The following is a 15,912-nucleotide window of genomic DNA, read 5'->3' on the forward strand; positions in this document are numbered from 1 at the left end:
GAGGAGGGAACTAAGTTCCTGCAGGAGGTCCGCTCACCTCCAGGCCAGGAGAGGCGAGTCACCTGAGGATCGGGGCTGCCCTATGCCTCGGGGCAGATAAAAGCCGGCCAGCCCAGTCCCAGGTTGCGGGAGCAACATTGTTGGTAGCCAGTTCCTGCCTGCACCCTGTCCCGCTCTTCTGCCAGAGTTCCTGACCTCACCCAACTCCCTGCCTTGGACCCCGCTTCAGCTTTGACGGACAGCCTCCATACCGCACCCTCGACCTCGGACCAGACTCGGACCTTGCCGCACGCTTAACCCTCAGGACCAGCACACTAGGTGGACCAGTGGTCTGAGGCTGCTTTCTGTGCTCTCTCAATTAGGAAGGAAGCTCTGACCGGGCTCTGCTGGAAATCCTGCACCGCTCTCTCCTCGCTCTGCACGCCACCTCCTTCGCTCTACACGGCGTCGATTACATCCCTCTGCCCCTTGCCGGCCACTCGGAGGACGTCTTCGCCTTTCTCCGCCCCGGATCCTGCTCCGCAATCCTGGTGGTCTTGAACCTGGGGCCGCGGCCCCTCCAGCTCAGCCTCAGCCAGCTCAACTTCCTGGTTCCTGCCAAGGTCCTCTTCAGCACCCACCCGGAGCCCCAGCGCGAGAGCAACGTGGACCGAGTGAGGCTGAGGCCACACCAAGCTGTCCTCCTCCAAGTGCCCAGAGGACGCGAGCAGTGATTGGCTGCCACGGAATCAGGTCCACACAGCTGGCAGCCAATGGGACGCGGAAGGAACTCTTATTGGCCGCTCGGCCGCCCTGCTATCGACCAATGGAAGAATTGCTCCTATCCCATTGGATATTGTAACTGATGCATATACAGTGGTGCCTCGCAAGACGAAAAGAATCCGTTCTGTGATTCTCTTCGTCTAGTGGTTTTTTCGTCTTGCGAAGCAAGCCCGTTGACGGATTAGCGGATTAGCGCTATTAGCGGCTTTTAGCGGCTTATCTGCTGATCGGATCAGCTCATAGCAGCTTAGAAAAAGGGGGAGGGAGGAAAAAAAACCCCGCAGGAACTCGCAAGGCATTTTCGTCTTGCGAAGCAAGCCCATAGGAAATTCGTTTTGCGAAGCACCTCCAAAACGGAAAACCCTTTCGTCTAGCGGGTTTTCCGTCTTGCGAGGCATTCGTCTTGCGGTGCACCACTGTACATACCGTATTTTTTGCTCTATAGGACTCACTTTTTCCCTCCTAAAAATTAAGGGGAGATGTGTGTGCGTCTTATGGAGCGAATGCTGGCTGCGCAGCTATAACAGAATCCAGAACAGCAAGAGGGATTGCTGCTTTCACTGCACAGCAATCCCTCTTGCTGTTCTGGCTTCTGAGATTCAGAATATTTTTTTCTTGTTTTCCTCCTCCAAAAACTAGGTGCGTCTTGTGGTCTGGTGCATCTTATAGAGCGAAAAATATGGTACTTATAATGCAGATTGGTGAGACTCACCTGTGAAACCATTTTAATCAGACATGACTTCCCCGAAATTATTCTGGGAAGTGTAGGGTGCTGAGAGGCGTTAGGAGACATACACACACCCGTTCCCCTCACAGAACTACAGTTCACAGAATGGTTTTCAGGATCAATCCCTCTTCCCAGGGAACTCTGGGAATTGTAGTTCTGCGAGAGGAATAGGGGTCTACGGAGGGCTTTCAGCACTCTTAAACTACAGTTCCCAGAATTTTTTTGTGGGGGAAGAAGCCATGGCTGTTTAAAGTGGCATCATAGCGTGCTTTAAATATATGGTACGACCTGAGAATGATGGGATGCCATCCTCCTTTTGGCCACATCCATGTGGGATAAAAAAACCCTGCCACTGTGCATTAAAATGAAATAAAGGAAATCTCCCAGATGTCTGCTTAGTTGGAGGCCTTGAGTGTTGAAAAGGGTTACCCTAGACCTAGAGCTTTACATATAGGGTGCAAACAGGGCCTAGCATAAGGGGTTACCACAGACCCCAAATAAATGTGTCATGCTACGAGGTCGGGGATAGAGGTTTCCTCTCGTGTGTGTGTGTGTTTTGTTGTTGTTTAGTCATGTCTGCCTCTTTGTGACCCCCTGGACCAGAGCACGGCAGGCACTCCTGTCTTCCACGGCCTCCCACAGTTTGGTCAAACTCATGCTGGTCGCTTCGAGAACACTGTCCCACCATCTCGTCCTCTGTCGTCCCCTTCTCCTTGGGCCCTCCATCTTTCCCAACATCAGGGTCTTTTCCAGAGAGTCTTCTCTTCTCATGAGGTGGCCAAAGTCTTGGAGCCTCAGCTTCAGGATCTGTCCTTCCAGGGAGCACTCAGGGCTGATTTCCTTCAGAATGGAGAGGTTTGATCTTCTTGCAGTCCATGGGACTCTCAAGAGTCTCCTCCAGCACCATAATTCAAAAGCATCCATTCTTCGGCGATCAGCCTTCTTTATGGTCCAGCTCTCACTTCCATACATCACTACTGGGAAAACCAGAGCTTGAACTATACGGACCTTTGTCGACAAGGTGATGTCTCTGCTTTTTAAGATGCTGTCTAGGTTTGTCATCGCTTTTCTCCCAAGAAGCAGGCGTCTTTTAATTTCATGACTGCTGTCACCACCTGCAGTGATCATGGAGCCCAAGAAAGTAAAATCTCTCACTGCCTCCATTTCTTCCCCTTCTATTTGCCAGGAGGTGATGGGCCCAGTGGCCATGATCTTCACTTTTTTGATGTTGAGCTTCAGACCATATTACAACCATGCAAAAAACAAGGGGGATTATGGAATTCCAGGCAAATTCAGGCTCCAAATTTCACATGCCCATAGATAGAGTGGGGAAAGTGGTTGGTTTTGTAGCTGGCACACACAGAAGGGCAGAGCCAATATAATTGTAGCCAACGCTCTCCAAACGCCAACTCCCTTGGCCGACAAAGTCTTCCCTCCCACAAGACAAACAGGGGAGGGAGGCCAGCCGGAGTCTGTCTGCACAGCGCTTCATCTGTGCCCTATTCAGCCATAAGGTCACAGGGGACCAGCTAGAGAGGGGGTGCCTCTGAGCATACACAGAGTAACCACAGCCAGTTCCCCACATTCCCGCGAGCAGAGAGCGGATCAAAAATCTCTTCTGGATGGTGGTTGAAGCCTCGGGAGTTCTTTCCTTTGACAAGCTCTCTGCTTCAATGGAGCTTTTTAAGCAGAGGTCGGATGGCCATCGGTCAGAGATTCTTTCACTGTGATTCTTGCGTGGCGGGGGTTGGACTAGATGACCCCTGGGACCCATTCCAATTTGGCGATTCTAGGCCTCAGTTTGCATAGGAACTAAAGGGCTATGGGAGAACTGGTATACAGGGGGACAAGGTGGTCCCTAATGATGATGATGATGATAGTAATAAAGTTTATTTATACCCCGCACTCCCCGGCCAGAGCCTGGCTCAGGGCAGCTAACACCAGTAAAATTACAGTAAAAGCATAATGGGGGGGACACAATTTAAAATACAGGTTAAAATGCAGCCTCATTTTAAAAGTAGCCCATAGATCAAGACCATAAGGGGAGGGAAGCATAAGGGTCAGACTGAGTCCAAACCAAAGGCCAGGTGGAACAGCTCCGTCTTGCAGGCCCAGCGGAAAGATGTCAAGTCCCGCAGGGCCCTGGTCTCTTGTGACAGAGCGTTCCACCAAGTCGGGGCCAGTACTGAAAAGGCCCTGGCCCTAGTTGAGACCAATCTAATGACCTTATGACTTGGGACCTCCAAAATGTTGTCATTTGTGGACCTTGAGGTTACCTGGTTCCTATTAAGCCCTTTAGGCTTTCATACCTCAGCAATGATACCTTGAACAAAGCTAGGAGATTTCCTGGCAGCCAGCAAGGAGCTTTCAGTAACTGCATAATGGATGCAGAGTTCTGGCCAAAAGCTGTGTTGCTTCATTCTGCACGAGCTGCAGTTTCTGAACCAACTTAATTAATAATATTAACAACAACAACAATTTATTACTTATGCCCCGCCCATCTGGTTGGGTTTCCCCAGCCACTCTGGGCAGCTTCCAACAGGAGATTTAAAATACATTAAAACATCAGTCATTAAAAAGCTTCCCTAAACAGGGCTGCCTTCAGATGTCTTCTAAATGTCAGGTAGTTGTTTATTTCCTAGACATCTGATGGGAGGGTGTTCCACAGGGCGGGTGCCACTAACGAGAAGGCCCTCTGCCTGGTTCCCTGTAACTTGGCTTCTCGCAGTGAGGGAACTGCCAGAAGGCCCTCGGTGCTGGACCTCAGTTTCTGGGCAGAATGATGGGGGTGGAGACGCTCCTTCAGGTATACTGGGCCTTTGAGGCCGTTTAGGGCTTTAAAGGTCAGCACCAACACTTTGAATTGCGCTCGGAAACGTACTGGGAGGCAATGCAGATATCTCAGGACCGGTGTTATGTGGTCTCGGCGGCTGCTCCCAGTCACCAGTCTAACTGCCCCATCCTGGATTAGTTGTAGTTTCCGGGTCACCTTCAAAGGTAGCCCCACGTAGAGCGCATTGCAGTAGTCCAAGCAAGAGATAACTAGAGCATGCACCACTCTGGCAAGACAGTGTGCGGGCAGGGAGGGTCTCATCCTGCGTACCAGGGGGAGCTGGTAGACCACTGCCCTGGACACAGAATTGACCTGCGCCTCCATGGACAGCTGTGAGTCCAAAATGACTCCCAGGCTGCACACCTGGTCCTTCAGGGACACAGTTACCCCATTCAGGACCAGGGAGTCCCCCACACCCGCCCGCCCCCTGTCCCCCAAAAACAGTACTTCTGTTTTGTCAGGATTCAACCTCAATCTGTTAGCAACCATCCATCCTCCAACTGCCTCCAGGCACTTACACAGGACCTTCACCGCCTTCAAGGGTAGCTCCACGTAGAATACATTGCAGTAGTCCAGCCAAGACGTTGCGAAGGTCTGCAATACAATGGCCAAGCCATCCTTGCCCAGGAACAGCCAAAGGTGGAAGGAAGCGCTCTTGAGAGACACTGAGGACCCCTGTGCCTCCGACGATGGTGACAGATCTAAGGACGCCCCTAAGTGGGCAAAAAACCCACCAAGAAGATCGCAAGCTGCCACTCTGTCCCCCTCAAAATGGCTGCCGTCCCTCCAGAATGTAGCTTTGGCTTATCAGTTCTGCCTGGGGCTGGCTGAGGCTGGTGGGAGTTGTGGTTCAAAACATCTCAGGCCACCAGGTTGGACAATGCTGATGCATTCATACGTGGGCCCCAGATCCTGCATGTTGTGAACTGCCCTGTGTTCTTTGGATGAAGGGCAGTAGACAAATCTATTAAACAACAACAATAATACACCTGGTATGCAGGATGAGACCCTACCTGCCTGCGGACTGTCTCGCCAGAGTGGTGCATGCTCTGGTTATCTCCCGCTAGAGGGGTGACTGGGAGTGGCCGCCGAGACAACATAACACCAGTCTTGAAAGACCTACACTGGCTCCCAGTACATTTCTGAGCACAATTCAAAGTGTTGGTGCTGACCTTGAAAGCCCTAAATGGCCTCGGCCCAGTACACCTGAAGGAGCGTCTCCACCCCCATCATTCTGCCCGGACACTGAGGTCCAGCGCTGAGGGCCTTCTGGCGGTTCCCTCACTGCGACAAGCCAAGTTGCAGGGAACCAGGCAGAGGGCCTTCTCGGTGGTGGCACCCGCCCTGTGGGATGCCCTCCCACCAGATGTCAAAGAGAACAACTACCAGACTTTTAGAAGACATCTGAAGGCAGCCCTGTTTAGGGAAGCTTTTAATGTTTGATGCATTACTGTATTTTAATATTTTGTTGGAAGCCGCCCAGAGTGGCTGGGGAAGCCCAGCCAGATGGGTGGGGTATAAATAATAAATTATTGTTGTTGTTATTATTATTATTATTATTATTATTATTATTATTATTATTATTCCCTAGTTTAAAAGCATAACACAAAAGCTTAGTGTGTAGTCATAGCGGCCATATGTATGGGTGTAACTGACCTACCCACTTGATAATAAAGGTGCCTGAAGCAAGGCTCTGTTAAATTTAATGTCTTGTCGCTGCTGATTCTATGACTGTAATAAACTGGTTGATTGACTGCCTTGTAATTGGTCATTATACTTTGCAAACAGGTTAGAGGTCTATTAAATTGGTATACACCTTTATTATACACACAGACACACATCTCAGCCTCCCCTATCTTCAACATGGGAGACAAATTATACTGTCCTATCCGACAAGGCTGTTGTATGTATTAGAACAATACAATGTATGAGTGGGAAGTTTTTAAACCCAGGTTTGGATGGCCAAGGCTTCTCCAGCTGAGAATGCCATTGGACGGGGATTCTTTTAGCTGTGATTCTTGCATTATTGAAGGGGTGGGACTGGATGGCCTTTGGGGGGCCCCTTCCAGCTGTACAGCGCTATGTCCCCAGATCTTCAGGTTCACAGGTCTTCTCCATCGGTGACGGGAAACCTGTGTCCCTCCAGATCATCACAGAATGGAAGAGTTGGAAGGGACCCCAAGGGTCATCTAATCTAGCTCTCTGCAATGAATTGAACCCTCTGCAAATGGATCGAACCCGCAACCCTGGCATCATCAGCACCAAATATAGATATAAATAGGGTTGCCATATGTCCTCTTTTCCCAGGACGCGTCCTCTTTTCCATGCGCAGAGTCTCTGCTTCTCAATGTGTATTGTATTGTTTTATGTACTGTGGCTTTCCATTGTTTTATTGATTATAGTTTAGATATTATTTATTGCAACTGTTGGGTGGATTTCTGTTTAACTTTTATATGTTGACATTATTATTTTATACTATTCTAATGATTGCTGAATGTTACCTTTTAATGTAGGTTGCCTATTTTAAAGTTATGCTTTATTATCACATTTTTTGTATCACATTAGATTGTTGTACTATGTACACATTTTGTTTCTTCAGCTTGTAAACCTCCTTGAGTACTGTAAGATACGAAGACGGTATACAAATTAAAAATGATGATGATCCATAGTTAAAAGCTGAAGTTGCCAAATGCGTCCTCTTTTTCGCTTTTGCAAAATATGGCAACCCTATTAAAAGACGAGCAGTAAAAAATGAAACATCTGTCCAAGCGGAAAAGCGCCACGCCACGCCCCACCCCAAACCTCCTCCCCATCCATGTTAAATTATTTTTGTATGCCACAACTGCTGCACGTATTTTATTAGCTAAAAAGTGGAAAACCCAGGAATTACCAACGATAGAAGAATGGCAGATAAAGATGATGGATTTATCGGAGCTAGCCGACCTGACCGGAAGAGTCCGCGACCAGAAGGTGGAGGAGTATCATTTAACATCTTTCTTGGGCAATTCCAAACCTGTTATTCCCTGGAGAAAGGCCTCTGGTTTCTTTATAAATGTATATTTCAACATTTTTTTCAATTCATTATAAACCTTTTCCCAGGAAGAGTGGATTAAATTGAATGATTACTTAGTAAAATATGTGACGTTAAATTAACTGAAAACAGCTTGCAGATACTTAATTGGCTCAGGATTTTATTTATGTTAAGCGTCGGATTAATATGTTTAATTTCATAATCTGAAGATCTAAGGATGTCAATGTTTAAGTTAAATCTTATAAGAACTGTGATTTGGAAAACCGTTAAAAGGATATGCAATGGAATTCAACCAAGGGGAAGCGAGGAAGTCATAGAATCCTAGAGTTGGAAGAGACCACAAGGGCCATCGAGTCCAACCCCCTGCCAAGCAGGAAACACCATCAGAGCACTCCTGACATATGGTTGTCAAGCCTCTGCTTAAAGACCTCCAAAGCAGGAGACTCCACCACACTCCTTGGTAGCAAATTCCACTGTCGAACAGCTCTTACTGTCAGGAAGTTCTTCCTAATGTTTAGGTGGAATCTTCTTTCTTGTAGTTTGGATCCATTGCTCCATGTCCGCTTCTCTGGAGCAGCATAAAACAACCTTTCTCCCTCCTCTATGTGACATCCTTTTATATATTGGAACATGGCTATCATATCACCCCTTAACCTCCTCTTCTCCAGGCTAAACATGCCCAAGACAGAACCCTGTGGCACCCCACTAGTCACTCTTCTCCAGGATGAAGAGGAACCATTGATGAGCACCCTTTGGGTTCGGTCAGTCAGCCAGTTACAAATCCACTGAGTGGTAGCATAGTCAAGACCGCATTGTTAAGTCACTTAACAATGTTAACAAGTGTAATTTTCAATAAGGCTCTGATTTATGTTTGTTTGTCTTATGTGTTTGTTTGTTTATAACGTTGTGAAAACCAATAAAAAAAAAATTTCGGGAAAAAATATATATAAAAAAGTCCCCACGGGGGGCGCGCTCCCGTCTCCCCCAGCACCCCCCCCCGCCTCCGATCGCCCTTTTAAGGCGCCCCCTCCGCCGCGCCCCTTTTAAGCCGGAGCGGTGCATTGTGGAAACGCGGCGCGGGGGAGGAGGCGGAGTGGAATTTCGGAATGAAATGTAGCAAAGGGGGGAAAAAGTGAGAGGGAAGAAAAAGAGGAAGTGAGGGGCGGGGGAGGCAACATTGTAACCACATCAAAGAGGGCGCGCGCGGGAGGGAGGCGAGGCTGGTGCGGGAGCGCGCGCGCGTGCCCGCGCCCCTCTCTCTCTCCTTCTCCGCCTCCCCTCCTTCTCTGGCGAGGCAGGATCGGGACCATGCCCCCCCGGCGGGGGCGGCGGGCCGGGCCGAGGTAGCCGCGGGCCGGAGGAAGGCAAGCGGGCGGCTGCGGCGGATGGGGACCGGAGCGGACGCTGCTGCTGCTGTGGCGCCGGTGGCTCCCGGTGCTGCTGCTGTCTGAGCCTGGAGCTCCGGCGGCGACGGCAGCCTCCTCTCCGGGTCTCCGGCCCGGCCTCCTCGCGGCCCCACCCCCGTCCCCACCCAGCCAGGTCTGGGCGAGCGGCAGCCCAGCGGAAGCGGCAGTCGGAGGAGCGGCGGCGCCGCGCACGGAGCCCGCAGACATGAGGTCGGTTAGTACTACCTGCTGCCCGGGCGCGGCGGCGGCGGCGGCGGAGGGAGAAGGGCGCCTTTGTTGTCTGGGCTGCGGGGGCCGGGATTTCGGGGGGGGGGGTGGCGCCGTCTGGGTTCCCCGTGGGCCTCCGCCCCGAGGAAGGAGCAAGCGGGGAAACGGGAGGCGGCACGCCGAGGCTGCTCCGAAGAAAGGAGCGCGGCGGCACCCGGGTCCCCGCCCTCCCGTCGAGGCTGCAACCAGCGCAGATTTTTTTTTCTTTGGGGGGGGGGACCTAGAAAATTGGGGGTTGCTGTTTTGGAGAACCTAGAAAATTGGGGGTTGCTGTTTTGGGGGACCTGGAACATTGGGGGTTGCTGTTTTGGAGAACCTAGAAAATTGGGGGTTGCTGTTTTGGAGAACCTAGAAAATTTGGGGTTGCTGTTTTGGGGGACCTGGAGCATTGGGGGTTGCTATTTTGGGGAACCTAGAACATTGGGGGTGCTGTTTTGGGGGACCCGGAACATCGGGGGTTGCTGTTTTGGGGGACCTAGAACATTGGGGTTGCTGTTTTGGGGAACCTAGAACATTGGGGGTTGCTATTTTGGGGCAGCCCCCCTCCATTACGCGGTTTTCCTGGTTCCTTTTGTAACCGCTTGGGAGAGAGGTGCACGTGGCAAAGATTACCACCCCCCTCCAAAACACAGAAACTGTTAGAAGCTTCTTTTTAAAATGGGGGGGGGGTCGTTTCTGCCCTCTGTTTGAAACCCAATTGAGCGTGTTTTCCGGAAGTGGGGAAATGTTCCCCTATATAGGAGGAGAGATTTGCACTCCCCCGCCCCCCACTTTGGAAGAGGCAAGAGATGATACAATCAACCCCCCCAAAAAAATCCTGTTGTCGGAATGACTGTGGACACACGCAGCCCAGGGGGTTGAATGGGGGCACCCCAAGTTGATGTCTGAAGCCACGCCCTTCCGTGTGACTTCATCGCTCGCCCCCCCCCTTGAGATAAGGGGGGGGGGGAGACTTCCAGGACGGCAGCGGAGTTTGTTGGGGAGTTCCTCCGGGGGGAGGGAAACGAGCCACGCCCCGGGCAAGGGGGGAACAGGAAGAGATAAGGATAGATTGGCCCCACAGCTGCCTCGTGTCCTCCATAAGTGGGGCGGGGGGGGGGTTGTGAGGAATGCAATTTCTTTCCCAGGGGGTTGTGCATGCCTTTCGCGTTGGGCTGGGAGTTTTAAGTTTTTTGGGGGCGGAGGGGGGCATTTCCTAGTTCTGCAATAGAGGACTGAAGGTCAGGGTTTGGGGTGGGGGCTGCAAGGGGTCAATTCGAAGGGGGGAGCGACACCTCTGATCTGTTGGGAGTGAAGAGGAACCTCAAAGGTTGGTTTCTGTGATTCGTGTATGCTACTTAGTTCCTTGCAGCCCCACACCTAAGGAACAAATAACACCCCCCCCCCTTTAAGGACACAGGAAGTCGTTTTCTCCCAGGAGGGCATTCCTGAGAGGGGGGGTGGCTCCGCCCCTCTGATGGGACAGGGAGGGTGATCTTTCCTGGAGCCCAAGACCCTTCCCGAATTTGGGGTGCTGGTCCGGCGGGTCCCAGAGGTTCTGGCCAATGCTGGACGTCTGATAAGCGGTCAGTCCTCTTGAACGGATCTTTGTCTGAAGATGACCAGACTGGCTTTATGTACCACTGCGCCCCCTTCTCAGCTATTGCAAGGGAGTGAGGGGAACCCCAAAGCTCGATCTCTCTTCCCCTTGCGATCCTGGCCCCCGTTGTGCCCCCTTCGCTCCTTTCCTCAAGTTGAGGGGGGGCACCAAAGACCCCCACCTCCCTCCACGTCTCTCTCAGTGAATACAGGTTTGGAATTGTAAACCTATTTCAAGGCAGTTTATCTGAAGGTTGTCCGGGCTCAAGCTGCCCCCAAATCTTAAGTCTTAAGTCTCAGGTAGGACTTAAGCCCTCCCACCTCATTTTCTGCGTCCTGGGACTTGCGAGGTAGTGCTTTTGCGCACGTGCAGAGTGTTTTCCCCTGCTTCGTTGACGTAGTGTGATACTTTCTGAGCCTAACGGGGAGGGTTCTGAGGTCAAGAGGGGGAGAGAGAGAGGCAGCCCCCCTCCTTCAGAAATTAGGCTGACGAGGAGGCGCTGGCGGTCACTAGGCCTGCAGGAGTTCATCCTGAGTCGGCAGTTTTCAGAGATTCCTCCCCGGCTCCCATCCCTGAGTCACCAGATTATAGAATTATGGAACTGCAGAGTTGGAAGGTACCAGCCGTTCCAAACCAAGGGAAGAGGCAATGTGGTGCAATGGTTAGAGCAGTAGACTACAACTCCCATCATCCCTAATAATAATAATAAATTTTATTTATATCCCGCCCTCCCCAGCCGAAGCTGGGCTCAGGGCGGCTAACAACAATCAACCCTAGCTAGCTAGTGGTCAGGGATGATGGGAATTGTAGTCCCAAAACAAACTGGAGACTCCAGTTTGGGGAAACACTGGCGTTGGCGTGTCAGACCAGGGTTCGAACCCCCACTCGGCCACTGAGTGTCACCTTGGGGGGGGGTCCATTCACTGCCTCCTAGCCTGATGTACCTCGCAGGGTTGTTGTGGGGGTGAAATGAGGAGGTTGGCCGACCATATCTTGAGCTCCTTGGAGAAAAAGCTGGGGTGTAAAGGCCGTTCTCCCCTCGCCTCCTTAATCCAGCGGAAAGCTGTTTCTGTGGCCCCGATCCCCGAAAAGCAAAAGGAAGTGAACTGTAGGGGAAGTAGATTCAGATCAAGCACAGGGCCCTATGATATGCTTTATCTATAAGCCAAACTCTAGTTGCTGTACTGCAATTTCATTTTATTTTATTTTATTTTAAAGGGCAGCCCCTGCCTGCAGCCTTACAATACGAGAAGGAAAAGTTGAGGTGGGGTTGTGGGGGAGGCAGGGCGTGTTTTGCAGGTTAAGCAACCCGGAAGAGGTCAGTTTGTCATCTTCGCTGCAAGAGACACGGAGTGCAGTGACGCCTTAAAGGCTGACAAGATTTATCACTGCCTGGGCTGCCATCATCAGCATCACCACCAAATTAGTCAGCCTTGAAGGGCTCACAGAGTTCTTGGTCTCAGTAGGAGGAAATGCAGAGAAAGGGAGCGTGTAGTACTTGGGGGGGTGTCCCAAAGTGGGGGGGCAGGATTCCTTGTTGGGGCGTGTCTCTGGAGGTGCAAATGGCCACCAGACTTTGAAAAGCTGGTGTCCCTGGAGCAAGCCCAAGAACTTTGTTCAGATGAATCAAACTAAATAGTTTTATTTGGGTTCTGAATAAATGTGCCGTTCACTGCTTTGAGTTCTATTTTACTATGCTCTTCCACAGTGCGCCGTGCAAACCGCTATTCTGAATAATGCTTTTTATAGAATGCTGGGGGTGAGTTTACGGGACCAAGCGGGCGGTGTGTGACCCCCAGAATTTTGGAAACGGCTGGTGTAGTAGGACATCCTTGGAGGATTTCGGAGAAAAGTCCTGTCTGGTGTTTTGCACGATCTGGAGACAAGGATCCCTCTGGCATTGAGGTTTCCCTGGGATGGGAAGGAAGGGAGTTGTGGGTGGTTGTTGGCTAAGTTTTCCCCGGGGTAAGGTAAAGGTAAAGGGACCCCTGACCATTAGGTCCAGTCGTGACTGACTCTGGGGTTGCGGCACTCATCTCGCTTTTTTGGCCGAGGGAGCCGGCGTACAGCCTCCGGGTCATGTGGCCAGCATGACTAAGCTGCTTCTGGCGAACCAGAGCAGCGCATGGATACACCGTTTACCTTCCCGCTGGAGTGGTACCTATTTATCTACTTGCACTTTGACGTGCTTTCGAACTGCTAGGTTGGCAGGAGCAGGGACCGAGCAACGGGAGCTCACCCCGTCGTGGGGATTCAAACCGCCAACCTTCTGATCGGCAAGTCCTAGGCTCTGTGGTTTAACCCACAGCGCCACCTGCGTCCCTTCCCCCGGGGTATACCCATTGAAATGGATGGATGTGGCTAAGCTAGGTCCATTCATTTGGGGAGGTTACACTGAGTGCTCATTTAAATGGGGAGCTCTGGGTGTCTCAAAGTACACAGAGGAGGCTAAATTACCATATTTTTCGCTCTATAACACGCACCCGACCATAACACGCATGTAGTTTTTAGAGGAGGAAAATCCGTAGGCATGCCACCCGTAGGCATTCCCTCCATAACACGCACAGACATTTCCCCTTACTTTCTAGGAGGAAAAAAGTGAGTGTTATGGTGCAAAAAATACAGTAATTTTAAGACTGTAAGCGCCCTGAGGCCAGAGACCTGTTGCCCTCACTTAAGCCATAAAACGCCGTATTATGTTGACAGCGGGGTGCAGATTCCCTCATCAGTAGCTCTGGAAGGACCCCTAAAGTAACGGCCAGATCCTCTTATATGCTGCCTTTTCTTTAAAAAAATGGGGAGTGTGACCCCTGACCTGTGGTTCTGGTTATCTCAAGAGTGAATGACCTAGTCTGGCCTCCGGACATGTTTCCAGTGTCGGTCATCCAGTTATCTCTAGTAGCCCACAAGGGAAAGCTGAACATCCTGGCAGCCGGTGTTTCCATGTAGGCTGCTGCTGTTGATGGAGGCTCCACTTCGCTGCCTGGCTAATAGAGGACTGCAGATCTCTCCGTGGTGAGTGGGTCCATTCCCTTTTTCAATCTGCGTCTGGCAGCATTTGAGGTCAGTCGTGCGCTGCATGTTCTGAAACGGCCGCCCATTCATTTCCTTGGTTGACTCCTCGCAGGGTGAGACGACTTTGAGTCACTAGAGAATTGTCTCCTTATTCCATGATTAAGTTCCCTCGAGAGCCTTTGGTGTGTAGGACTTTGTCAAAAGCTCTTTTTGGGGGAAGTCCAAGCTTACCACGTCTACCGCTGGTTTGTTCCTGTCTCTGCTCTTGGCGACACGCTCAAACAGCTCTGAAAGGGTATTGAGGTGGGACTTCCCTTCGATTCTTTATAGCTGCAATTCCTGAGAGGCACAAATACAAGATGGGTGACACCTGGCTTGAGAGCAGTACATGTGAAAAAGATCTAGGAGTCTTGGTTGACCACAAACTTGACATGAGCCAACAGTGTGACACGGCAGCTAAAAAAGCCAATGCAATTCTGGGCCTCATCAATAGGAGTATAGCATCTAGATCAAGCGAAGTAATAGTGCCACTGTATTCTGCTCTGGTCAGACCTCACCTGGAGTACTGTGTCCAGTTCTGGGCACTACAGTTCACGTGTCCAGAGGAGGGCAACCAAAATGGTCAAAGGCCTGGAAACGATGCCTTATGAGGAAGGGCTAAGGGAGCTGGGCATGTTTAGCCTGGAGAAGCGGAGGTTAAGGGGTGATATGATAGCCATGTTCAAATATATAAAAGGATGTCAAATAGAGGAGGGAGAAAGGTTGTTTTCTGCTGCTCCAGAGAAGCGGACACGGAGCAATGGATCCAAACTACAAGAAAGAAGATTCCACCTAAACATCAGGAAGAACTTCCTGACAGTAGGAGCTGTTCGACAGTGGAATTTGCTGCCAAGGAGTGTGGTGGAGTCTCCTATTTTGGAGGTCTTTAAGCAGAGGCTTGACAACCATATGTCAGGAGTGCTCTGATGGTGTTTCCTGCTTGGCAGGGGGTTGGACTCGATGGCCCTTGTGGTCTCTTCCAACTCTAGGATTCTATGATTCTATTCTATGCATGATTGCACCGGGTTGGACTAGATGGCCCTTGGAGATCCCTTCCAACTCTAAGCTTTACTCAGAATAGACCTTTCGAAATCGATGGACCTGACTCGGCCACATTCATTAATACTGATTGCTCTAAAACTTCATTCTCTGCCACCCCATGCCTGGCTTCTTTAGGCTAAATAACTCTGTCTTTCAATAATACTTTTTTAAACACAAATTTCCCCTACTTAGTGCCATCTCCAGATGTTCTGGACTACAACTCCCATAATCCCTGGCTGGTGTGCCAGGACTGATGGGAATTGTAGTCTGAAACAGCCCAACGGGGAGGTCTGTGTTAGAGTAGCTGACCTGAGGCTGCTGGGGTTGAACTGTCTGTCTTGCAAACTTCTGGGCAGGAACCTGATTTCACAGAGAAGTTGCGTGATGTGGAACGGTTTCAGATCTGCGTTCGTTGACTCTCGGGTATATACTGAGAAATCTTTGATGATTATATTTATATATTCCCCCCTCCCCTGCCTCTTTCTTCTAAGGTGGTGTCCTCCTCACTTAGTCCTCACAACGACCCTGCGGAGTAGTCTGGGCTGAGAGTCTGTGACTGAACCAAAGTCACACACTCAGCTGAGTGGGGATTCGAACCCAGCTCCCATCAGTGGCTCTCGACCTCCGGTTAGCACAGGGGAGGGAGGTTTTTATTCCTTTCTCAGCAGACGAGATTATCAAGGTTGTTCGCAGCACATCAGCAATTAGAGTTTCCTGGCACCGATGACCTTGCATTTGGGGGGGGGGGGCTAGAGAAACCTTGAGTTCCAGGACCTCATCGAATCCACCTCTCCCCTCTTCTAACAAAACCACAAAAGGCCCTTTTGTCCCTCTCATTTGCAAAGCCTTTATTTTGCATTTTGCAAGGTGCAAAAGAGCCTTCCAGGAATCCTAACTCCCAGAGCTCTCCGCCACCCCTTGAGTTTTCTGTCGGGTCTGGATCATGGCAGTGGGGGGGGGGGGGCGACGTTGCTGCACTTGCAGCTGTGCAGAAACAACCCCCACCTTCCCGACCCCTTGAAAACCCACAGCTTTCCTCGCTTCCACGTCCGGGGACCACGTCAGCACTGAAAGCTGTGGGTAGGAGAAGCAGATTTCAGCAGCCGGCCAGGGTTTTATTTGCGTCTTCATGCAGCGCCTAGTGGTTAGAGCTGTGGGGGGGGGGAGGCCTGAGAAGTTTCAGCAGCTGCAGCAACTGGTGATTTAATTTTC

At 50.9% G+C, this 15,912-nt stretch overlaps 2 protein-coding genes and 1 long non-coding RNA gene across 3 annotated transcripts in view; all 3 read left to right on the plus strand.

The window, feature by feature from the left end:
- Positions 1 to 15,912, plus strand: part of LOC310712949 — a 2,318,697-nt gene that overhangs the window by 72,371 nt on the left and 2,230,414 nt on the right. The gene's annotated exons all lie outside the window — the stretch shown is intronic.
- The window catches only part of LOC310712937 (amino acid transporter heavy chain SLC3A2-like), a 128,534-nt gene that overhangs the window by 29,553 nt on the left and 83,069 nt on the right, over positions 1 to 15,912 (plus strand). Inside the window, exon 9 of the mRNA XM_083516404.1 lies at positions 363 to 855. Coding sequence (XP_083372530.1) covers positions 363 to 713 — 351 coding nt within the window. The 3' untranslated portion in view covers positions 714 to 855. The remainder of the gene's footprint in view (positions 1 to 362; positions 856 to 15,912) is intronic.
- VASP (vasodilator stimulated phosphoprotein) overlaps positions 8,636 to 15,912 on the plus strand; it is a 47,304-nt gene continuing 40,027 nt past the window's right edge. Inside the window, exon 1 of the mRNA XM_083516272.1 lies at positions 8,636 to 8,969. Coding sequence (XP_083372398.1) covers positions 8,965 to 8,969 — 5 coding nt within the window. The 5' untranslated portion in view covers positions 8,636 to 8,964. The remainder of the gene's footprint in view (positions 8,970 to 15,912) is intronic.

This window comes from Podarcis liolepis, assembly GCF_965112155.1.
Source record: "Podarcis liolepis genome assembly, chromosome: 7".
NCBI lineage: Eukaryota > Metazoa > Chordata > Lepidosauria > Squamata > Lacertidae > Podarcis > Podarcis liolepis.